At 28.3% G+C, this 27360-nt stretch overlaps 1 protein-coding gene across 5 annotated transcripts in view; it reads left to right on the forward strand.

Annotated features, from left to right (window-relative positions):
* Positions 1-27360, forward strand: part of LOC148227207 (calpain-1 catalytic subunit-like) — a 179822-nt gene that overhangs the window by 83140 nt on the left and 69322 nt on the right. For all 5 annotated transcript variants that reach the window (XM_088201083.1, XM_088201087.1, XM_088201086.1 and 2 more), the window contains one exon: positions 18612-18687. In XM_088201083.1, coding sequence (XP_088057209.1) covers positions 18612-18687 — 76 coding nt within the window. The remainder of the gene's footprint in view (positions 1-18611; positions 18688-27360) is intronic.

Below are 27360 nucleotides of genomic sequence, written 5' to 3' on the forward strand. Positions count from 1 at the left end.
CATTAACGACTCGTTACGAATGAGCTTTCTCAATAAAAAATTATGATAGGTATGTAATTAGCGTGCAACCCTAAACCTAATTATGTGTTTTTTATCTTTAAGTCAAAAGCATCAATTTACAGTGTAATTGATATATACAGAGATCTTGATAAATAAATAAAAATCTTTTAATATAAAAACTACTAATAAAAGCTTATTTCGTTCAGACAACTAAAGCGCATTTAAACGTTTAATATTTATATTAAAGTGGTTCATGATATATCCTTATATATTAGAATCATATTTTTGGTTACTTACATTATCTTATCTCACTTAAAATTGTTAAAATATATGTAAAGGCATATTTAAACCAGGAACATTGCTACGTAGCTTCGGATATTATTGTCAGGTTATTTTACTCAATTAAGAATATAGTGGGAAAATTAAAAGGCACTAGTTATACTAAAATTATGTTGATTTACATAAAATACACTAAACCCTAAAACTATTTACTTAAACTATGTAATATATCTCTGGTTGTAAAATATTTATATGTCAAAATAGCGTAGTCCTTTAGGTCTTAGACTGATAATCTAAAAGCTGCGGGTTCGACCCACGGCAGCAGACTCGAATTTTTATTTATAAAAATATGCTACTATTAAAAATCTGTTACAGATAATAATTATTATTAATGATCGATTCCCAGACTGTCTAGCGAATAGCAAAGGTAAGGGTTTTTTCAGTATATGTATTTTATAAACATGATAAAAAGTCGGAGTAGCGTAGTCCATAGGGTCTAGACTAGTAACTCAGAGGCTCAGTTTTTAAGTGTCATTTATTGATTTTAATTTTTTTTAAATTAATTATATAGATGTCACTGATTCTCAGACTAAAAAGTCTGGTGGTTCTTATTCTTTTTTTTTATTGACTTACCAAGTTAGTACAGATTTACAATATTTAATATATTGGTGTTATTTTTATCATTAAGCGAATAAAAGCTTATTGTAAATAATAAAGAAAGAATGACTTAAATAATATATTATAAAGATGGAATAACGTAGTCAGTAACGTCTCAGACTAGTAGCTCTGAGGTTACCGGTTCGAGCCCCGGCAGTGGCACACGAATTTTTATTTATAAAAATGCGCTTTCAAAAAAAAATCGGCCTTAGCTGCAGTGACATTTATTGATTATAAATTGTATAGCACAAAATAATTTATAAATAAAAATATAGACGTCACCAATTTCTAGACTTTCAGTCTGTTGGTTAATACTTAAATCCGATTAACTTATTCAGTTGGTACAGATTTGCCCATTGTAACGCATTGGGCTTACGCCTATCAGGCTATAAATTTAGATTAAAAAAATAAAAATAAATTATTTAAGGCTGCGTTTGTCAATTGTTCTTTATAATTTCATTTATATTGCATCTGAGGAGGACTCGAATAATTAATCGTTGATTAGATAATCTAAAAATATTATTTTTAATTAATATATTTTAAATAACTTGAATTTCTTTTAGTAGAAACATTAATTTAATTTAAACTATATTGCAGTCATGTGGTAAAATTATAATTTATGTATCTATGACAATTAGGTAAGCAAAGTAAAAAAATCTTATCTACCCCATAGAATAAAATCTAATTTTATTTATAACTTAACGATGTATTGAATTTAGTTCCTGTTTTTATCATCTAATAAATAATACCACATATTATTTAATAATATTTTTATTAAAATAATTTCTTACGGTGAATCTTATTTAACTTCTTTTCTCTGACTATTATGTTATGACAAAAATGTTAATATGTAAAAAAAATCAATGATAATAGCTAAATTAATAAAAGCGTCACAAATATTAAAAATATTTTTTTTAAATAATGTAAAAAATAAAAACATATGTATACATATATATTTTTTAAAGATTATTTGCATTATTAATAAAATCCTATGGCACTTAACGCCTTTTATATTCCAGTATTCAATCGGAAGCAAATATTAAAAGTCCCAACAGGTGTTTTTTCATTCTTATCTTTTACAACATAGCGCTCGTTTCGACCGTTGAAGTGTTCATTACACTTTGAACTTGAAATGAAAAAGAACACTTGAAAAAGAATCGTTCGCAATTCGATATCTCAATCGAGCCCTGAGGTCCTTGTATATTGTTTTTTAAATACCATTTTTTTGTATAAACACTTCCATATAAGCAAACACACACAAGTGAGTAGAAGACACAATAAATAATCACTAGCATAAACATTTTGTGCAGTTATCGGCACAGATCTTGTATTAATTATAACTCTCACTGTCGAGTATTTATGGTGTTACACACTGGTGCGACCGCAGAACCTCGGGGCCATCGCGGTATGATAATATGTAAGACATCGTTACTTTTGCACTATCGATGCATTATTCGTGCCAGCCTGTGCTAATTTCAATTATTGTTAAAAGTAGCATACATTGAAAAAGTCCGAGTGGTTTGAAAGTAAAACTAGATTTAGGATAGTTAAATAGTGAAATAAATAGTACACTTTTATTTAATGATAGCAATATCATAAAACTTATAATATTACCATATATAGCTTTGTTGTGTAATACCATTCCACAGTATTACAGTAGAAAATGTATAATTTATTGAACCAACGTTACAATTACTCTTATTAATTTATATATCATTGTTCAACAATGATAAATTTCTTCAGCGGTATTGTATGGTCATATTGTACTTAGCGGCGCCTTTGACGTTTTAACCTTTGGGCGCCTCGGCGACCAAAGAAAGCTCGCCAGTGCATAGGTTAATCAAAACGGTCGACCTGCTTATCGCTCCTTTCCATTGAGCCTTTCTCACGGCTAAGACAATATTTTAAACAACTAGCACTTCCGTTCAGATCTTAGATTATATAAATGGCTCTTTTAAATATGCTAACCATTTGTAATTTTGAAAGAATGGGCTCATATAAGACCCCAATCGCTGGAGGGCGACTAATATAAATTAAATTTAGATCAATTATGAAAAATATTAAACGATACGTGTCAGTGCGACTCTGAATTAAATCAAATTTAAATTAAAACTATTTGATTTACTATATTTATAAATAATCGCACGGCTATAAAGTTTCTTTTCGCAGTTAAACTGAAAGCATAAAATGAAACGTGTATCGAAACAGATCGCAATACTATTTACATAGCTCGTGGATTTAGATATTTATTTATTTATCTTATTGTCGTTTGACTTTCGTTTTTTTCACCGGTCAAATCAACTTCACGCTCTCTCGTGGCTATCGTTTTATTGGCTGATTTTCGAATGAAAATCGTTTTTCCCCACATACACGTGTATAAATTTTCCTCGGGACGGATTGTTCGGAACAGACATCGTTCGATAACGTCGACCATAAATTCACGCTAAACACTTGTTCGCTATCACTGTTTGAACAAGTGTGTTATTATGCTTCGAATAAATTTAGATTCATACAAACGATAGTGCCGACTTTACTTTTATATATAATGGTGTGTATCGTTTGCCTTCTTTGTCTTTTTTTAATTCCATCGTGTCACCATTATCTTTAAAATAAATAAAAAAATCATTACATATAAAAAAAATAAACAAACATCCATAAGAAACTTTTCACGCTCATCAATCAATTTTTAAACGGTATCTCACGCATCATTAATCAATCGAATGACGTTAAATGCTAACATTTTACAATTCGATATTGGCTTTCTCTCTGCGATAGTTGTTATAATCGTTATTTAGAAGATTATAACGACCGTCTATAAGATCACTTGTAATAGCGAATTAACGATTTTATTGCCCATAGAATCAGTAATTTGCCGGAAATATGGAGTTTTTTTTTATTGCTTATAGATAGTAGCTTATTTCTTACCACTAAATTATTCAAATACTATTTGCTTCTCATAGCAATTAAAGTAAGGCATTTTATGCATCTCTTTCTGCCGCTAGTCTTAAAAAATAAAAATAACCAATATTTAAAGATTTTGTAGTCATAAAAATATTCTTTAGCGTAGTATATATGTACTATAAATAACATATGATTTATTATAATATAATATAGTAAATATTTACAGATTTTTTTATATATATATATATTATTGGGAGTTCGAAAACTTTTAAGTAAAAATTCTATTGTATGCATGTAGTGATGTTAATTATAATATTTGTATATTTGTAATATATGGTCCTATAAATAACTTATCTAAATGTTTATAAAACAGCAACCATTTAATTAAAGTTTCTGATGTTCACTGAACTGCTCAAAATACTGTTTTTAAATACACCTTTATTTTTAAATTAAAAGTAATTATATGTTTATTTACAATCATTTTTGAGTGTATATATTTGTTTACCCTAAGATACCTAAAGATTATATTAGAATCGTAAGATCTTTCTTAATGGATATGACAGACTTATGAACTTTATCTTTATTCAGCAGTATTAGTATCTTATAATATTTTTAATTAGCAGTATTAATATATTATAAGTTGTTTTTATGTCATTATTGAACAATAGAAACAAGTTGGATCCTTGCGGTACTCCAGTAGAGGTATTATATCGTTCTAAAATTTAGTTTTCATACTTAACGAACTGACATCTTTTATGAGACCTAAAGTAAATCGTGATTGATTTTATTAAGCTCCTTTTAAAAATATCTGTATATAACGTCCACTTGTACACTAAAATCCAATGATCTCAAAATTGAGTTTAGGTTGGTGACAGTGGATCGAAATTATCAAAAACTATGTTGCTATTCGAGAAGCAATGACTGAAAAAATATTAAAAATATAAATCATGCAATGATTAAAAAAATATTAATTAAATATTATTTACAATTATTTTGCAGGTAATAAAACCAACGCTATTGCCATATATTTATCAATGCGATACTTGTCACCCTTTTTATGAATCGGGATAACCTTAGAGCATTTCCACAGCTCTGAAAAACATATTTCACGGCTAACTATTCAACCTTCATTCATGAATATACGTACATGTATGTTACTATATAACGAAGAAGAATAAAAACACTTGTTTTACATTTCTATTCAATTCTACATTAGCCGACACAATGACGAACCTGGAAACGATCCAATGGCACTCGTAGGCAAACGAACGCTTTTCTATATGGTCACAGTCACGTCTTATCATCTAATAGCGTTTTGTTTAACACCGTTTTCGCAGATTGGGTGCACTCCCGCATTAAGATGCCGGTCTTGTTCTAAGCATCTCCTTTTATGTGCACGCACGGTATCTACTACTATACGAAAAAGGAGAACGATAAAGTGTGAAAGCAAGAAGCGCCATTGTCACAGCCAAACATTAACTATTCAATGAGTTTAACACTGCATTTCGCTGGTGGTATACCCATTCTAATTAATTATACATACACGCATATACTTAACGAGGTTTACCGTTACCGGCTAAAGCGTGTAACTGTGTGCATTTCTGAGATATACACGTATGTAAATATGCGATATTAATTAAATAATCAAGTTATGCGGCTTAAAAACGGCATAGTGTATTAGATAAATATTTTGTTTCATATATTTAATTAACAACTTGGCACCGATGGGTAAATATCCTCTTTAATAATATTTAATTTAATTTGTTTATATAAAAAAATTATGTGGATAAGAACTAAGATAATTATTTTAAGTGCAAAAATGTTGTGTATATTCAGTAATGGGCTATTTTAAGTCAAATGGCTTCAAAAAAGTCTCTGCAAGTCTACTTTTTTTTATTAAAAGCTTCTAGTTATTTAGTTTAATCAAAAAAAATTTAAATATAAAAAGTTGTCATTGCTATAATGCTGTTGAGAAAATAAAAATGTTTTGTTACAATGTTACATATGCTTGTAATACCATTTTCATAAATAATTAAGTTGTGTCACCATCAAACAGTTACGCAAGGATACCATGACTAGTAAATCAATAACAGATGAAGATATAATATTTACAGGCTTTGCGATAGAATGAAAGCCCCAAGATATGATCGAATGTATGGTGTAAAGTACGCACGCCTCGATTGAATGCGAAACGAAGCGTTTTAATGAACGTTGGACAATTTATTTCGCGATATTAAAAATGTCTCTATGTATGAATATGTGTATGTAATAATAATATTTCATGTAATGTATATTGCAGTTTATGAATTTATCGCGGTATTTACATATGTTATTACTCGTAGTGAATTATTGCTTTTTACGTCGCGGGTTTCGCGCTTCCCCGTTCGTTCGAGTCTTTTTCGTATTAATTTGGTTATTGATCGACTAAAAGTATAAGCTCAATAACTTTTGTAATAAAGTGAGCTTTTTATTAAAAAAAATACCTTTATACCATTCCATATATTGATTATTAAATTATTATAGGACGTTTTAATATCAGCCGTAAGATGCAAATCAAGAATATTGTACATTTTTTATTTGAAACAGGATTATACAATATTTTACTTTAAATTCCAATTTAAAAATCATATATTCATTTTGCGTTAGCTTATATAGACTAGTTTTATATGGTTAGATATCGTAATTTTTAGTAACATTTTAAAATATTATATCAATCAAAACAACTTTTGCGCAATATGTGCATAGGGCTAATTTATTTCAGTGGTAATACAATTATTTCAATTTGGTTGTTTTATATGACGAAATATATTACAGCAATATACATTTTTTTAAAATACCGTAATACTAGTTGACTACAGTGTAATATATGAACATGTAAATTTATAAACGTTTTGTGGAATAAAATTTTAAGAACACGTCTTTGTATCATAATTGTATTTACTTATATTTTAAGTACAGATTTTAATTTTAATATTCAAATAAAAAATAAATTATTCGTTCTTTAACTAATTTTTCTTCCAAATATTTATTAAAGTAATTGGTCATTTTTGTATTATTATAATTTAAAAAATTAAAATTCTTTAAATAAAACTGTCTTTTATAAGAGTTGCGATTTTTTATAAGACTCTCTAACAATCCCTAAAAAATAAATTGTCACTTTTTTGCAAAATTATGCCAAATTTAAGAACCTAAAAATTCATACCTTTGTTGGATAAAATCCTACATCAAAGTATACTTTATAAAAAACGGTTATAAACTAAACGTGCAGTGAAATAAAATTTAAAAAAAATAGTTTTTTGCTTTAAAACATGTTCCTGATAAAGTTTGTCTGACTTTTAGAAGAGTTGCGATTTTCTTAAGACTCTTATTTCCTATGTTTTAAATATGTGAACCTGAATTTTTCTTATAAAATAGACGTTTAATAACCCTAATAATAATCCCTAAAAAAATAAAATATGTCACTTTTTTGCAAAATTGTGGCAAATGTAATTTATTAAAGTAATGTTTTAATTAGCAAAAAATTTATGTGTTTATGTGTTATATGTTATTTAAAGTGTCTTTTTTGATTCTTTATAATTTTATAGCTACAGTAATAATTTAAGGAACATATAATATACTAGCACGATAGACGAGTGATAGTCGCACGATAGTCGCTGACTATTGACCTAAAAGAGCCGAGTTCGGATCCTATATGGACCTTAAATATTTTTGAATTTATGTTTTGTCTGAAGGATCGGAATTAATGATTAATATTGAATTATAATATTGATCAATCATCACAGATTAAGTTTATTTAGTTTTTCGTAATCTCACGGATGAATATCGTAATGATTAATTAAAAGCGAGCTATGGTAAATTCTCTAATATTGAGCTACTTGAGCACATAAGAAATATTTTTGTAAGGTCGAAATAGTGTAGAGGTTGCGTGTTCAAGCCACAGCAGCAGACTCAAATTTTTTGTATAAAAATCGGCTATTAGTAAAAAAAATATATATTGAAAACATATAATACGGATAATAATTTATATTTAATTTAATATATGTCACCGATTATCAGACTGAAAAGTCTGGTGATTTTATTAATTACCCATAGGTATTCATTATGTCTGATTGACTTTTATCAGTTAATTTACTCCGTTGTGCATTGAGCTTACGACTGTCAGGTTTCAATGAATAACTAAAAAACATTTTCAAAGAAAAGGGAAAAACTAAGTGATTAACTTCTAATCGAAAATAAAATATATTAAAGTATATGTTTATTTAATAATTACATTTCGAACTATAATTTGCAAATCAGATATAATATTTAACGAATTTTATCAACACACTGCCACTGATATGCATATGTATGTACATATATAGCAATAAAATAAATAATAAAGATCGATTTATATAAATACTGTGGCATTGAATTGGACCGGAAATGGATTTGTAAAAAAATAGTAACGTGACATATGGATTTAAGAATGTATATTTATTGCGCTGTAAAGCCAAATACGTATATTTTTTTAATAATAAATGGATAAATATCATACTAAAAAATATAATATATATGGTGTTCTAGACTAGAGCAAACAAAGTCGTAACAGATGTCTCGCTTCCGTTTCCGTTATGATATTTAATGTTTGTAAGTATCGTAAAATATTTCATCTAGGATAAAAACTGCTATTATTGATTTAAATATCAATAACATTGTATTATATATTCAAACGATTTATATCGAGCAATCGATAACATAAATTTCAGATCTTATCAATTTTTCGTAATTGTCACATGTCAATACTGTGGGAGCCAGATTTATCGACATTTTACAGTTTGTATGTACACAATATAGCAATCGTGTCCTATATCTGACATACCATGCATATGATGAACGTTATTCAGTCAAGACACGTTTCGTAATAAATACGTCAATAGGAAGACAAATGCACAGGAATGTATGTTCCAAGTCTTGCCAACTGTCCATATTTACATCGGATAAGACCGCGACACACTTTGACAATCGAAGATCAAAGCGCAATCATTGTTGTAAATTTCCATGTCGCTAGAAAATCGTTTAAAGTAAGTGGGTGAATGGGCAATGAAGGGAAATTTTTTTGTGGAGAAATAAAAATCAATTGGATACGCTTAATCGATTAACTTTCTAAATGGCTTAATATTTAAGACGCCCCAGAGATTATTTTCGTATCACATTTTAATTAGCATAAGTACCCACGAATTTTAGGAACGGCCACACGGTCATAGTTATTAATGAAATTGGCTGTCAGTGCTTTAAAAATATACTCACAGTAATATGCGTATAGGCGTATGCAAACGAGATGAAAATATTTTTGTTATGTGAGAAAAAGTGTTTGTATGTTATGGTTAACGACCATGTAACGGAATTTGTTGTTGATCAATGAAAATCATGTTTTTGGGAGTGGCATTAGAAATACAATTAAATACAGAAATAAGTTAAAAACAATTTTGTAAGAAAAAACGTTAAAAAACCTATTTTTTTATTCATTAGATTAAAATGCTAAGCAAGTTTGACGATAATTTATATATAAATTATGGGGAATATTAGTACTGTAAAGATAAAATGGTCACAAAATATTAAATAAATACTTTATTTTGTGATTGCATAGAAATAGTTTTGGATACTTCTTGACATTTTTTTATATACATAAATCATCAGTTGCTAATTTTTCTTTGCAATCTGTCTTTTATATTATAAAATTTATATTAATGAATTTTACGTATGTAAATTTTCCATCATCGATTTATAAGGACATATATAAATTAATATTAGCACCTTTTTGATTTTATATTTTAATTATATATGCCATAATTTGTCGAAAGCCTAATTTATATCCAAGAAAGCAGCTAAGCAATACATTCTCTTTTGTAGATTTTTATTAATCTCATTTGCCACTCGGTGTATTTGTTTATAAGCCGAATTAGTGGCTTGAAATTATTTTATTTTTCTGTAGTATTAGATTAATTTTACGTATCAGTAGCTTCTCCAACATTTTTATTAAAAAAGGCATAAAACTAATATTTCATATCTCCAGGATTCTTTCCTGGTTTTGGAATAAAGATAACCTGTGTCATCTTGAATTGTGATACATATTGTTGAAGTCTTTGCGTACAAAATGTATTCAATTATTTTTACATTTTTCTGTTAGTTATATTTTATACTTAAAATTTCAAATTATTTTTCATTATTAACATAACGTGAATTTTTACTATATTTTGCCGGTTCATAACATCACTGTCTATAAAGTTTAGCATTCGTTTCCTTATTTGCACATATTAAATTTGTCTTGTAAACACACTGAATGTACAGTGGTACTGTGACCTAAAAAGTTCTGCCACTTCATGTGGATCCTAACTGAAATAGCAGTATTATCAACTGAGCTACAAAAATAATCAATTATTATACATTCTGACTAGCTTTGTATTTTTACTTTTCTATTATTAATCGTATGTAATGTAGCCCTTAGTAGCCATAAAAAACATTTACTGAAAAGATACAGATTATTACATTGAGTAATATGATATATACAGCCTGTTATTACACACACTTTATTTTAATAAAATATATATATGATTGAGTGTATTGATATGTTTTAATTTATTTTCCTTCAAACTTGTCCCCTAAGGCCTTATAACTATCAAGCAAGTCTAATAAATTTTGCGTTCGATGTTTTAATACTATTTGGGTTGACTAAGGCAAACTTATATCCCACGTGACTATACAAATTAATACCAAGAGAATACTGTGATGAATATCTCATACATAAATTTTGTACACTTTTATGTATATTACCAATGGTCGTTAAAACTTCTGAATTTATTTTAATGTTATAATTTTTAATTATTTATTCAATAAAATAATATTTTATAATCAAAAAACAATACTTTAACATATTTTATATATTAAATATGTGTATTTTATATATTAATATTTTTTACTTATTGACCTCATTTTTTTTTAATTTTTAAAAAGCTTGATGCAATTATTTTTTTGTCAGCTGCGTCTTTTAATATATACATTTTGCGATCTGTTGTTTAGAGGTTCAATGTGAATTTTAAATAAATTATTTTTTATTAATTATATAACAAATTAAATACTTAAATAGCGGTCGAAATCAAAATATAGTAATTCTTCTAATATATTAAAATTACTTTTTCATAGCCAAATATGGTAGTAAAAACATATATTCCAAAACTTCTATTTATATATTAAATATATTAACAGTTTGTCTAAATGATTGTCCATGTGACTTTTTGATGGTGATTGAAAGTATTTAACTATTAATATGAAATAAATTTTAATTTATGCTACCTATACGTTTTTCTACATACATATATTTTAACTCTGATTTCAGTGACTGTAATATATATATTTTATATTACATCATCAAAAAAAATTAATATGATTATCGTATTTAATATACTCACACATCGTTTTATAGTATGTATTAATAATCATATAAAAATAACACATAAACAAAAAGAGTTTTCTCACTTTTTTTCGTTTATCAAAGTCATAAACAGTACTAAATAGAATACATATATTATAAATAAAAACTAGCGTAATAAATAAGATAAGGTTATTGATAATATTGAATCTAAAGTATGTGTAAAATAATGTAAATTTAAAATTTTCTTTTAAGGTATTTACAAATAAAACCAAAAAAATGTTTTCAGTTATTTTCATGAATGTAGAGACATATAGATATAATATTTTTGCAGTGCATCATTTCGATATAACTATAACCTTTTATAAATATTATTTACTACATACAAAAGTATGACCCGGATGTTTCGATTCGCACATGAACATCGCCAATATTTTCTAACCATAATTGTAACCGTGATTACACGGCGTTGTGGGATATTTAACCCGGTGGGACTACGATGACCTTTAATTTCATCCACTTCCTCTTGTGGTTTATTGTCACGTTAAGGTTGAAAGGCGGTTTTTGAATCGCTCTTACGTAGAAATGTTACCGACGACTGGCCAGTTTGACTAGTACAGGATATTTTTCTCCTGTACTTGTTTCTCAGTCAACAAAAATCTCAAAACGAGTAAACGACAAAAATTCACGTCTTGCGGTACTAAATTTTTTATACCGATCGTAAATCATTTACGCGACGGAAAAGCGGAAAAACCGATTATGGATAGATTCGTATTTGATCCGTGTTTATGTGGGTTTTTTTGAAGGGATATAAGAAATGTTCGAAAAATATTTCTAAAGCATTTTATGTAGGGGTTGACTTATAACAACATCACTTTATTTATTATTTTATTTTTCAATATCGTAGGCCTGAAAAATATTTCTTAATTCAGAAGTCTTGTGGATATTTCTTATTTTGTTACATCTAAATGTTTTATAAATAAGTGTTTTGACAACTCGATTGATTGCTCAACGCCAATAACTTATTATTCATAATGATTTCATTAAAAAAATACCATACCCCATAAACATATGTAATTTCTGTTTGTGTTATATTCATGAAACTATTCAACCACATTTTTTCATTCACGAAAACTAGAAGGTTTTTTGAAAGTCGCTCTATTCACACAAAATAAACGGATTACATAAATTGATAAGTGAAAATTATTTCAACTCATTTATCTTCAACGTAAAAATAATAGAGGTTTCACTTAACTTTATTTTGAGATACATATCTCTACTTTAGATAATATAAAATATGAAACAAATGTTTTTAAAACCACTCAAGTGTAACATCAGTGAAACTATAGCTTACCACAAAGACACGTGCCACAATAAGTTTATTTTTATGATTAAATTGTTGAGCGAGATGAAACACAGCACTGCGTGCTTTATATCGCTGATTAAAACGTGTATATGCCTCTATATTGTTAAGGTTAAAAAATATAATTTTGAATCAGTCATAGTGAACCATAAAATTCGCTTACATATTATGTTTGTAAAATAGCTTGATTACCTGGTTACAAATCCAACGTTTATAATAAAAATGAGCTATTAAAAGTTTACGATGTTTTAAAAGAAAATATAACTTAATTTAGCTGTGAATCTATACACTTGTTTATAGTATGAAATATGCTATAAGTAATCAAACTTGTTAATATTTTTATAAGTATATAATTATATAGTTAATGTGAAACAATTTATTTTATGTATATTGACGCGCTTTTTATGATTAACTGTTTTTTGTATTAAAAAATTGTATTTATGTATAATATATAGTGTAATTTAGACTTACTTGATTGCTGGCAGTGTTTTTAATTATTATTTTATTTTTATAAAATATTATTGAAACGATGATTTTTTCACCTCTTTCGAGATGATTTTTTAGTATTTTTAATTACAATTTTACTGGAAGTGTAATAAATATATTTTATCATTACTGAGCTAAGTTGGTTAAAAAATATTTAAAAGTGTACTTTGTGTTATCTGTTTCATATAATGTCGTTAAAATTGTAGACACATGCACAAGGAGTGGCAATTTTAATCTTGGATTGCTTCAATAAATTGTACTGTTAATGGAACATAAAAATCTTTAGCTACAGTTAAATGTAACTCATAACGTCTACTTTTTTACTTTAAAATAAAAAATGTGTGGGTTAATTTTTTATCTTATAAAATATTTTTCGAAGAACAAGTTCAGACACAAACTATTTAATTTATTTTTATTTTAAATTTTTAACGTTAATTCATCTTTGTGGCAATTTTTTAACAAAAGTTTTGCAGTCATCGCCCGATTACGTTCGTCGACCGTAACACACACGTACGTCCAGTATGTCATAATCGAACTTGTCGTGTTTTTAACGCACGATTGTGCATTAATCACGTGGACCGGAGAGATTTTCTCATTAGCCATTAGTCCGCGCCTCGCGCTATCTCTCGGATAGATAGTTCCTTTGCATATATTATCCACCTGGCGGTCGAACTTGACATTAATTCATCTTCTTGTTTCAATGTCGAGGCAACCGGTAGGAAGTGGACGTGTATGCACGGTGGCCTCGTTCCCAACGTCAACACCGGTTATATCATCGGCTCTTATCGATTCGGTCATGAACGTGCATCGCCAATCCAAGCGGCCGTCTTCATGACTTGACAATTATCACAGTTAGGAATATAGGAATATAAAATATAGTCATAACTATGTTTCAGAACTAGGTATCGTTTCATGCATTTAACTACGAAGCAATCAATTGTTTTGTCCAAAACACTGCAGCTACCCCTAGGTATCCGCTTTAACGCATTTTTTCGGGGGGCAACTGGACTTCAGCTTACTTCTCACGCCTCTCAAGCGTAGCATTACCCAAATGATTTTAATGATAAGGGTTCAGGATCTATGCTTTTCATTACGTTTAATGTAAAAACCACTCAAGTCGACCACATGGAAGGGTTAAACTAGTGTTTCTTGTTTGCTCATGCTTCATCAAAGCATCTCTAAAATCCTAATGTACCCCTGTAACAAAAAACATTGTGTCTATAAAAGAGAAAAATAAAAGAAAGAAAGGAGAGGTATTACAAAATATAAAAAATAAGAGAACCAAAGAGCAAAAAAATTATAAGGAGCCTTTCATGCAGTTATAGTTTTTTTTTCATTTTATAAAAAAACTCTACTATAACGCTTTAAGCATTCATAATTATTCTATAGTCATTTTAAAGTTACTGAATTCGCAAAAATTTATGGCTGCTTTAAATAAAAATATACATAGGCAAAACTATATTTAATCTGACTTTCGTAAGTAAATGTCTAAGTAAATTCTCCAATAATATAATATTTAACTATTGTTATAGTACAAGTAACTTGTAAGTTATTTAGTACATAACAAAAGTTATTACCTTTATATAAACATGTTAATTTTTCATTATTTATTTGCGCTGTTTGCGTTAACACAGTCAGTTCAAGAGCTATTCATTTCATTTTATTCATAATTGATTTTAGCTATTAGCAGTAAAGCACACGATATGGATAAACGTTCGATATACTTATCATTACCAAACCTGCCATCTCTTTTCCAATTATGGATAATGACGAAATGCCATATATTTTTTAATTTTGAATAATGATGAAGAGATTATTATTGAATTATGAATAATAATCTCTTTAGGCAATTCCTACGAAAACCTTCATATCATATATTGGTATGAAGCAATGGTCTGTTGCGTTAAACATTTTTATCCTCACAAAATTGTTTGAAGAGACGTTTACATTTGGCATTTGATTTGATAAAGTTAATACATTTTATAAATGAATATGTTATGGAGTATTATTTAGGTCAGGTGAAAGCTTTTTTGATACTAAATTTTCTCTGTGAATAACATAATGTACAAGCAACATGTCTGGGTTGTCATCCTTCATTCATTTTACACAACCACGTTTCTTGCCCATTATAGAAAGAGCATCATCTGCAGTACATGGTATATCTGAGTTTTATCTAAATATATTTTAGTTTATTGAATATAACAATAGCAGTAGTTGTGGTTTCTTATGTTTCACATAACATCTCTTGATTAAATATATCTCACATAAGCCTACACTCTCTCTTAAAATTGATTAATTCAGCAATATTAAGAATTTTCTTGCTCTCAACTTTGCAATTAGTTGTGTTTCTACATCCTTGGCCATCTCATCTATTCTCTTAATAACAGTGCTTTGTGGCATTTCTTTCATATCTTTACAATCTATTTTTAATTTTTTTAGAGAAAATCTGAGATAAATAGTTCTTGATCTTTAACTAAGAATCTTAATTAGTCTTTCATATTTTTTGTTGTTTTAAACTCTAAAATAGTTTCAGTTTATATTATTACTATTTTTTTATATTTTAAATATAAAATAAAACAGTACATATTATATGAGGAAGTATTTTCTTTGAAATAAACATCACAATGAGCTCATATTTATAAAGCTTTTTAATTACATCTTAGCATATATTTTATCTGTATATTACTTGAGATAATATACTTAAAACACATAAAATAGAAATCAAAACTATAGAATAGTACCTAGGTATATAAGTATAATCATCACTACACACATACACTTAAAAGCTAAGAACTATGTATGTAGTTAAACTAATGTTCTTAAATAAAAATAATAATCTCAATGCATATTATTTTATATTACTTTAAAATTTTCATTAAGAAACATCGAGATACAGTTACCTAAGTAGCATAAAAGTTTAAAATGTTTTATTTGTAAATTTATATGTTTATAAAAACATAAACCAATGTTTAATTACCTGATATTTTGTTATTAAAATGTTAAGCTAGATTAGGTTTATTTAAAAAAAAAATATTTTGCTACTCGTTGGCTTGGCATTGCAATAGATTTTGATCAGATAATGGCGTCATAAATATCTTTATAGTATATTTATTTATTATGTATCTCAATCTAATTCATGTTGCTACTTAAACATTTTATTCGAATGTTAATATCAACCACTAATCACGTAATTTTATATATGTATCTTCTATGCATCATAATACTTATTTATAAGTTAGAATGTGACGTCTTGATAATTATTAATTTTATATCTTTAATGAATCCGTTGTTTTATTGACAATGTGTCTTATTTCAGATTTTTTTAAATAACTTTAATGATACACAATAAATACGACATAATCACAATAGTTAAATTATCCTACATTTGTGATAGAGAATTTATGTATAAATGTGTGTATTATATAGTATAATAGTAAAAAACACGTGTCCAAAGTTTTAAAGCACATTTAAGTGAAACCTTACTGTTTTTAATTTCACGTAATCATCAGTTTATTTTTTTGCTATACACTACTCACATATGGCTTCTATTTAAATTTGTAATATAAACATATAATTCCGTAGTAGAAGCGGTTTAGTTTTAACGAGGCGGTAGAGGATATGAATGTAGAAAAAAAAACGTTTCGTTTACAAACCGTACATTTCTTATCTGGCATACGTATAATTTAATCACGAACGTAGTATCTCGATAATTATATAGAGCCATTTGGCCTAATCGTGCATCACGTATCGTGGATGATATCCGTTTTTGTTGCTCGTTCGTTACGTTTCGTCAGCTCCAGCAGGAAGTGTCTGCTTACTTTTTATCCTCATTGTGGTCGGTAAGGTGCAATGGCCACACCGGACATCTCCCTTTGTCTTCTTTGACGTTTTAATAAAATAAAAACAGAAGGTGTAAAGAAAAGATAGGTTATTGAGATTTATTATAATATGCATTTATTTATAATTCATTGTACAGTTTAATATAATAAATATGCATTATTTAACAATATTTATAATTGTATAATCAATCTTATATATAGTATATAGCGATTTTTTTAGATTTTTTAAAGACCATCGTGCAATAAATACTTATTTATAAGTAAAGACTCATGAGTTAAGAACACGTTAACTGATTGTGAATGAAATTTAAAAACCAGATGATTATGGTATTTTATATACGTATATCTTTAAACTAAAAATTGCAGTAGTGCTTAGTTCTCAATAATAACTCAAAGAGATGATTAATTTCTCAAAATAAAAAAATGCAATAATCAACGATTAGTTAGATATTTTAATTTATTGTGTTGTATCTTATGATCAATAATATAAAAAGGTTCATTGTTCATAAAAATGGCAAAATCAGGTCTTAAGGTAATTTTTCCGATATTTAAATGAAATAAAATTGATCAATTTTTAAAAAATGTTTTATCACCCAAATATTTAAGGGTTATTATTGATATTTTTAATACGTCGGAATAAATTTATTTCTTAGTAATGTATTTATTAAAGTTCAAATCAAGTAATGTTAATGCTAATTTGCAAAAGAATAATAACTGTATGAACATTTTTTCGACTCATGAAGCAATGTTAACGATAGATAAAATAATCAGATCTTTATTTTACATTCATACAAATTTACATAAAAAATATTAAGCGCTTTATATGAGTGTAGATGTTAACTAGCTTAATTTGTTCTATTCAAAGTAAAGGTCAAGAATTTAGATTCTTGTGTTTTGTTTGAATCCACTCAATATATCAATACCAATCTCGATAGTATTCAAGTCGACTAGTTGCCTAAATGTGTACTGGTTTCTTCAAGGCTATTGAGTATGTTTTTTTCCATTGAAAATGGGAAATTTTTAATTGCGATTACTAAAACCACACAGTCAGTCAGTACTTCCCGGCTGGTTCGTGATAGGGAGCGAGTTCTATAGGCCAATAATGACCGTCTAATAACCAGTTGGGCGGCACGAATAAAAAATACAAGAATCGTGCCATCTCGGGTGACCCGCCGCGCCGGGGCCCTCGGACACTGGGGCCTCTCTTGACAGGAGGGACCCGAAGAATTCTGCCGGAAGCGGCAACGGTCCACATCCGCGGAATTTTCTAATTTTGTCGATACGAATCTTTAGGGTCAGTGTGTGAAATATGGGTATAGGATGACGTATAGTTAAATCGTTTTTTTAAAAAGAGGGCAATACAAACGTTTTTCTTAATAACTATAATGATCAGTTTTTGATGTGCTTCTTGCTTGTTAGAATTTAATACATAAGTTCAAATGTCAGTTGGTGTAAAGGAAATGAACCAAAACGTTTATTATGATTTATGAATTTAAAATATTAGACAGTTTTTTGACCGTCCATTTTAAGGCTCTCTTTGTTTTTGACCCTGTGTACATATAATACTTCAGAAAAATATACCAATACATTTATATATTTGTTTTCTACTTATACCAAACTTATTTTATTTGTAAATGATATTTTTAATATTATGTATTTAATTTTATATTATTTTTTTCAGACGGTGTAGCTAACGGTAGAACTTGGATGAACGGATTCGCTTCAAAACCTGAGGATAAGCAGTCAACCTTATCAAGGTATGCCTAATTTGTATAAAATAATCTCATTTTTTGTATCGGATCCTGAGACAGTTTTTATAATAGCGTCTTTGGAATTAAAATTGCGTTAAATTGGTTGTAACGGATCAAAGTATATTCTAAAAAGTATTACATAATAGGAACGAACGGTATTTTAGCTTCAATTATGTATTTTTAAATCACTGTGTGCTTTCAAATACTAAAAAGTAACTTTTACAATAAAATTCCTATTTATTCAACATAAAAAAAATGGTATGTTTAGGATTGCTTGTCTACAATAAGTTTCGCCGCAACTTATTGTGTATTTCTGCAGTAATTCATTCTTATTTGGACTATATTTATTAGTTAATTATATATATATTAAAAGTTTTTTTTAAAGTTATAGTCAAAAAGGACGTTTTAAACTATCAAAAACGAATTCAAGTGTAGTGAAGTTGATAATTTTTTGGTAAAATATTTTTTTCCCGTAAAGATTTTTTTCATATTCTGGGTATTTTATTTAGAATATATATTCAAACAGATCACAATCAGAATTTGTGGACCAAAACCGTAAAAATCGAAGGATAATAATTAACTACGTATTATTTCAATACTTGTGAGAGATTATTTTAAAAAAGTATCACATACAATTTTAAAAATAAATGTTCAATATGAACTACCTTTTATATATAATATATATCAAAACCTGTATTCCTTCAAACATAAGTATTGCCAAATTCACTAAAAATGCCTTGGAGCTGCTGAAAAGCTTTTGAAAAAGTCTTTGGACTACAAAGGGTTGAGTACTGATTGTTTAAGTGGCAAAAATATTTTTGTAGTACTTTTAATTTTATTCATATAGCTATTTTTATATTTTTGAAGAACTTCAACAATTACAATTAGATATCATTAAATTTTTATTATAACATATTATAACGACAATTATTTGGCTCAATATTAAACAATTGAAACCGCCAGAACACATAAATGCACAATAGCCACCAAATCTTAAAAGCTATCAAATACTACAAAAAAACCCTTAAACAATTTTCTTCATTAGCGACCTAACTCGTCTAAAAAATACTAACTACCTCACATCGAATAATCATTGATTAAATTATGTGTTTTTTTAAAACTAGCTTTCTATAAAGAAATGATTTTGGAGGGGTAGTTAGATCTAAATTAATGTTTATTATGAGTTGCTTTCTTAAAAAAAATTGTTTTAACATATTAATCATAACAATATTAAATAGCTTTGAATTATTACCAAAATGGTTGTGTTTATTTTTTAATTTATTTTTCATGGTTCGTCAATTTAATTATCATAGTAAAACTTTTTATAAAAAAATATGTTATCTAGAATTTATTAATAGTAATGCGGCGTTTATCAATTGAACCACTCTTATATTATCAATTAAAGGGATTAACTCATGCTATATAAATATGATAAATTTTCGCGTGTATTCAGATTTGCTCTTAAAACTGCCATTTGTAAGCTGTTTATCAGATTAAAAAAATAACAATAGTAACATACCATTCTCACAGAAAGTACTACTCAATTGCTTTGTTCTATATAACATATAATATTTTAGGGTTAAAAAAATAGTTTCATGTGTTTTTTGTGTGGTTTAATATATTTTTAAAAATTAGAACTTAAATGACTTGTTTTTTAATATGTATCGTAACCTTTTTTAAACTACGTTACTTTACTATTTTTAATAATGACCCATTAAATTATTTTAAATTACTAATATAAATCAACCGTTACTTAGATTACATTATATTAACTGTGAAGTATAAATATATAAATCACATTATCCGTATCAAGTAACAAATACCTATATATGGAAATAAAAAGCCTTATATGAGAATTATTATACATAAGAGAACAATGGTTCCTAATTTCAATGCAATAACAATTGCACTCGAGTGCGATTCTAAGGAGCAGGGTCTTTGTTGCATAAATATTAATTAGCCACAGTTTACAGTTCAGTTTATAACCATATAACCTGAAATTCGCGTGCAAATCTAATTTTACAACCAACTACTCTCTTTCTAGATGTACCTTATCACGTCTTGTTAAATTGAAAGTTTTTCAATTTATCACCGAGACGTGTTTGTTCGATGGAGAAAAGTGTCGCACGGTATTGACTCGTGGGATTTCCGTAAAGGAAAACTCGCGAGTCGTAGCCAACTCGGCACAACTTAATGACAGTTTAACCCTCAGGGTATATACGAAGTAGATTCAGAGAGAAACTGCATTTAAAGCAATGGAATCGTATAATATAAAATATTTTTGATATGACAGCTTTTTTCCATAAGTAAATACTAAAGATATTAGATTTTATTCTACATCATTCCATTAGATTCTGTTCTCGTCTATCGAATTTGAATGCCATCATTAAACAATATTAGAGAACGAGAATGATGGAAATAAAAAATAATTGTTTTCGTACGTCTCGTGTTGAATACGTTCACCAGTTTGGTGTGCGTTATTTTCTTTGCCATTAAATTGTGTACCACAATTTCAATAATAGCAGGAAAAGCCTTAGGCCTAAAACGTAACGACACAATACCACCGTAACATATGCGCAATTACCATTACAGTATTCAATACGAATGTAATTTATGTTAAAAATATATCACGTAAATCTACCAGAGAAATTAGTGAAAGGTCGACGGATCGTGACAATAATGACTTTTTGATATAATTTAGCGTCGTAAAAGTATAAGGAATGTTCGAAATTTGCGCAAAATGCTAGTCTAATAATGCACATTAAAAAAAGAAAGCTTTTAAAGAGTCATTAGAATGTTGTAATTGAAGCCAATTATTGAGTTTTTATTTTATATAATTATATTTTGTATTATAATAATTGAGTAAAATATATTATTATACTTCAATTAAATAAAAAGCCAGTTTAGTTTTATACAATAAAAATAAATAAAATTTAATTATATTTAAAGGCATAAACAATTGGTTTTCTCATGTGTAATATAAATTATTATTAAAAAAAAATAGAGATGATAATGATAAAAATAATTAAATGATAATTTTAGTATCCAGTCGTATAAAAATTTGATTCCTTATAACCAGTATAATATATTATGATTTTAACCTCTTTATAAATGTGACAAGAAATGGGGATTAAAAATATATAATAGTAAAAAATATTCTTCAAAAAAAATATAGGTGTTGATTTTTTGATCAAACACATAGAAAAAATCTTTTTATATGTTCGATCGCAATTAAAAAATGTATTTTTTAAATATATATTTAATCATATATTTATTATATATTATACTACAAATGTAAATCACCAGTAAATTTATATTTTCACTAGTATATGTTTTATTTCATAAACTTAGCCAGTTAAAATGTATCAAACCTTTTTTTTTAATTTCACTACCCAGTATCACTAAAACTATATTTATTCACAAATAGTTGCACGTATTTTCACATGATTAGCGATTTACAGAATTTTGACATTGCATTTTTTGACAAAATTAAAAATCAAGTATTAGTAATTATGGTTTTGCTTTGATGAAAATGATTTTATTAAAATGCTAATGAAAATATTACTTTATATTTGTACTGGTAATACACATTTACCATATCATATATAATAGCTAATTGTAAAATATAATAACAAACAAATCAAAATTTAGTTATTAAATAATATATGTATTTCTGAGTTTGCCTCAGAAAATCCCCTTACTATTTTGATTAGTTTAGAGTTATTAATATAATATACCTTAACATCAATACACTATTAAGTAAATATTTTTTTTACCTATCTATTAGCTAGTATAAAAAAATCGAAAAAAGTATAGCTAACTATTTTTTGAATTTTATATTTATTAATAAGTCTATACATATACATCTTTTTCAAAATTCCCCAGAACTAACTTAAAAAAATACATACGTATATATGAACGATCAACCATTTTAATCGTTAAAGCATAATTGCACAATTATTAAATATATCTATAAATATTATTACACCCATACCTCGCTTTACGGCCTAGATACGTTCCACGAAACATGGCCGCAAAGCGAAAAGCCGTATAACGAATCAATTATTCTAATACAAATTCATACAAATTCAATGGGATCGGTTCCAAATTTGTTAAATATGTAACGTGATTTATCATTTAAAGTGCATTTTATCTTTTTATTTCATTTAAATCAAAAATACATACATAACAAGTACAAACATTTGTACATAAAATAATAACAGACTCCAAAAACCAACAATAATTCATAAACAAAAATTAAACAACTTCATGTTACATAAAATATGTGTATGAATACATACATAATTTTTTTTAAAATGGCTTTAATGTGAAGACGATGAAGAAATGGTAACCTGCAGATCACTGTCGTCCTCATTTTTCGATGGTAAGGATCAGCCTGGCTTAAAAAAATTGTCCAACGTTGTTTGTCTTGCCTTTTTGTATATTTCGTTCTTCAGTGATTAATAACAGCTAATGGCTGAGTTAATTCCTCGAGAAACTTTAGCGCTACGTTCGACGTCAGGATCGTTTTCAAGGAAGATGTTTATTCCTTGTTCGAAATAGGAAAAAGCTTTTGACAATTTTTTTGATGTAAGCTGTTTGGATATAACAGGCTCTGTCTCTTCATCAAATGCCGGTTTTGCTTGCAACTGAATAAGTTCCTTATATGAAAGGGGTTCCCTATCAGCTTCATGTAGATCAAGCATATCACGTTCGTTCAAACCTTCAAAGCCGAGATCATGTGCTAGATCCAAAATGTTTTGCCTAATTTCAGGAAGGCAATTAACTTCTGCATCAGTACTTTTTACACATTCTGGCCATATTTTTTTCCAAACATGGTTCATTGTTGTTAATTTTAATTTCTTCCATGATTCACTAATGCTGTAAACAGCATCCTTGATGTAATAGTTTTTTCAAAATGTTTTAATTGAAGATTTACCATCGGTTTCCCTTATAAGTTGTCGGAAAGTTCGGCGTAGGTAATATGCCTTAAAAGTGGCTATTGCACCCTGTTCCATTGGTTGGATCAGAGCTGTTATATTTTTCGGAAGGTACTCAATCATGACATCTTCAGATAGTTCGGATAAATTAGTAGGATGCCCTGGTGCATTATCCAAAATTAGCAAAGCCTTGTTGCTAAAGTTATTGTCTCGCAAATATTTTTTCACTTCTGTGCAAAAGGGATTTTTGAACCAATCCTCTAAAGTAGCTTTAGTCATCCAAGCTTTCTTGTTGGATCTCCATATGACGGGTAATTGATTTATATTTAGTCCTTTAAGAGGACTTGGATTTTCGGACAAATATATTAAAAGTGGTTTTAGCTTAAAATCACCCGCGGCATTTGCACCAAGTAGCAAAATTAATCGTTCTTTAGACACCTTATAACCAGACGCAGATTTTTCGGTTTTTGAAATGTACGTGCAATCAGGCATTCGCTTCCAATAAAGCTCTGTTTCGTCTACGTTAAACACTTGTTCAGGTTTATGACCACCTCTTTCGAAAATTCCCTTTAAAATTTTGGGATATTCCTTAGATGCGGCCTCATCGGCGCTAGCTGCTTCACCTTTCATTTTAAAATTATGCAAAGTAAATCTATTTTTAAATTTTTTAAAAAATCGACATCGAAAAAAAGTTTTTTTGCCGTTATAGCGAAACATTTTAGGCCGTAAATCGAAAACGTGCCTTAATTGAAGAGGGCCGTTATAGCGAAATGCCGTACAAAGAGCGGCCGTATAACGAGGTATGGGTGTACTCTTTCTGCAACATATCTAATGTCAATGCACAATATTTCATATATATATTGTGCAATGTACATTATTCATACCTAAAGTAATATAAAATATTACCTATTTAATAAGTTAATATATTTATCATATTAACATTTCAATATATGTGCATCATTAAAATTTAAGTTTAATAACATACTTAAATTTTAATCATAATTGATTTATAAATGTTAGCCTATATTTATACTAATATTTTTAATGATATAATCAATAAAAAAATCTAGATCATTTGCGTTTAAAATACGTTAATAGTTATTTATAATTATTTACTAATAGTTTCAATGCAATGAGATTTAATTATGTTGTCATATGCAATTTATCAATTACTTTTACGCATAAAAAGTATTGTTCCACAGTTACTAAATAAATTAAATCTAAATTTTATTATATGCATTTAATAAAATTTCTTTTAAATGTATTATTTTTGATTATATTTAAATCGATTATTTTATATTATCTATATGAACATATTGTCGAAATATCTATATGAAAGTTACAGACACCCCTTGAAAATAATATCATATTCTTGAGGTTGGAATTAGGACATCACAGTAAATGTAAAAATATATTAAAAAAATCATATGTATATAATTATATATGTGTAGAGATAAGTGTATTTCTTTCGCATTCGAATGTTTATTACGTTGGCGAATAAGATGTCATAACATCGCGGGAAACGCTCAAGACAATGGACCGCTTACTATGGTACTATCACTGGGTCAAAATCACTAGGTTAACTGATCTGGCAGCCATCTGATCTGAGCATGAACAGCCGAATCGTGGCTAAACCACTTCCTCTGGCTAACAAAACAAAACAATGGGTGCATACAACTTGTGCACCGGCTGACTCACCGGCGCTCAAACGTAGGCAATATATCACGGATTCACCGTTGACCTCTTTCTTAACCTCCTATTGTTGTATAGTTTCAAAGCTATTTCATAAATATTTTATTCATGAATTCATAGACGTTCTAGATTAAAATTCAACTTGATCATCCAATTTATTAAGAATTGATGTCTAAATATATGAATAAGAAGATTTGATTTCGGAACTGATTGGGGCATTGAACCTAGTACCTCTCTACCGTAACAAACGCGTTTATCCGTTGCGTTATTGCTGATCCAAATCAAAATAATAATAATCGAACATGAACACACTTAAATTTTATTTCAGAAGTGTACAAATGTCTCCCATTCACAAAAATAACATCAGCTAAATTATTTAATATTATTATAAATATATTTTCAATCACTTCCTTGTTGATCAACAACATGAATTTAGACTGCACGTTCAACATTCACTATTTTTTTTTTCATATTCTCATAAGAGATGAATCAATTCTTGAGATAAGTATTCATATAAATGTACACTAGCTACTCAGATTTCTATTTTTTTTATATCGGCATAACTGCTACATGACATCCATTAATTATTAATTATAAAACACAATAATTTATAATTAATGCTTACTTGTAGGCATTCATTATGTACAGATTTATCCTGTTAGGCTTTATGCCTGTCTAGTTACCCCGGAATATTTAAAATTATAATAATAATATTAGGTATTGAAAATTATTTTATAATGAGATACTTCAGCTCATTGAGAATATCTCGTATGTATTACAATACCATTTATCAGATAAGTCCGACTTGAGTTAAGAGTGCAAGTGGAGCTTAGCTGAAGCATCGAATGAGACATAAAATATGAGGGAGCAGAAATTGCGTAAATTGTCTATTTTTTATTTATAATATATATATTTATTATTTATAATATATTTTTCGCCTTCTGCTCAGTCGCTTCCTTCTTCATGTTCTTGGTCTTCAGTACTGACCATCAAAGAAACTGAGCACTCATATCTTAAATACGGATTTAATAAATTAAAGACAGGGCGTTCTTCTGGACCTGATTTAATTCCCGATTTTATTTTGAAGGGTTGCGAAGTCAGTCTCGCTGCTCCTCTAAAATGTATTTATGATCTGATTCTCAAAACATCATCATTTCCTGATCTATGGAAATGCACAAAAGTCACTCCTATTCATAAAAAGGGTGACAAATTATATATAAAGAATTATAGACCAGTCGCAGTGTTGTCAGCTCCTGCTAAATTATTTGAAATCATTATTCATAAATATCTCTATAATCACTTTCGGCAAGTTTTGTTAGACCAACAGCACGGGTTTCGTCCTGCCCGTTCCACTGTTACTAACCTTCTGTCGTTCACCAAAACGGTGACAACTTATCTCGATGCGGGAATTCAAGTAGACGTCGTGTATACAGATTTTGAGAAAGCCTTTGACAAATTTTGTCATAGGATATTATTAAAAAAATTATCGAACCTCGGTTGCTCGGATAATTTAACTCGGTTATTCTCGAGTTATTTATGCAATCGTAGACAGTTTGTAATCTATGGTGGACGATTGTCAAAAGAATATTTTACCCCTTCGGGGGTTCCTCAAGGATCCAATCTGGGACCTCTGCTTTTTGTGTTATTTATTAATGACATGAATACAGCAATTAAAAATTCTAGTTTTCTTCTGTACGCAGATGATTTAAAATTATATAAATGCATTCGATCTGTTGTGGACTCCTTCTCTCTACAAAGTGATTTAGACTCTGTGGAGATGGGCTTCCGTTAACCGTCTGCCTTTTAGTGTCGGAAAGTGCCATACTGTGTCATTTTCTCGATCCCGTTCGCCATCAGCTTATTTTTACCATCTCGGTGGTAATATTTTGACTAGAGAAACGTCCACTAAAGATCTCGGAATCTCTTTCGAGAGCAAATGGAGGTTCTCTCTACACATACACGACGTCTGTGATAAATCTTCCAAGATGCTCGGCTTTGTTATGAGGAATGCCTTTTACTTTGACGATCCGTCAGTTATTCGCATCCT

This window comes from Plectrocnemia conspersa, unplaced genomic scaffold (assembly GCF_051122295.1).
Source record: "Plectrocnemia conspersa isolate PC_06_02 unplaced genomic scaffold, ASM5112229v1 ptg000013l, whole genome shotgun sequence".
Lineage (NCBI taxonomy): Eukaryota > Metazoa > Arthropoda > Insecta > Trichoptera > Polycentropodidae > Plectrocnemia > Plectrocnemia conspersa.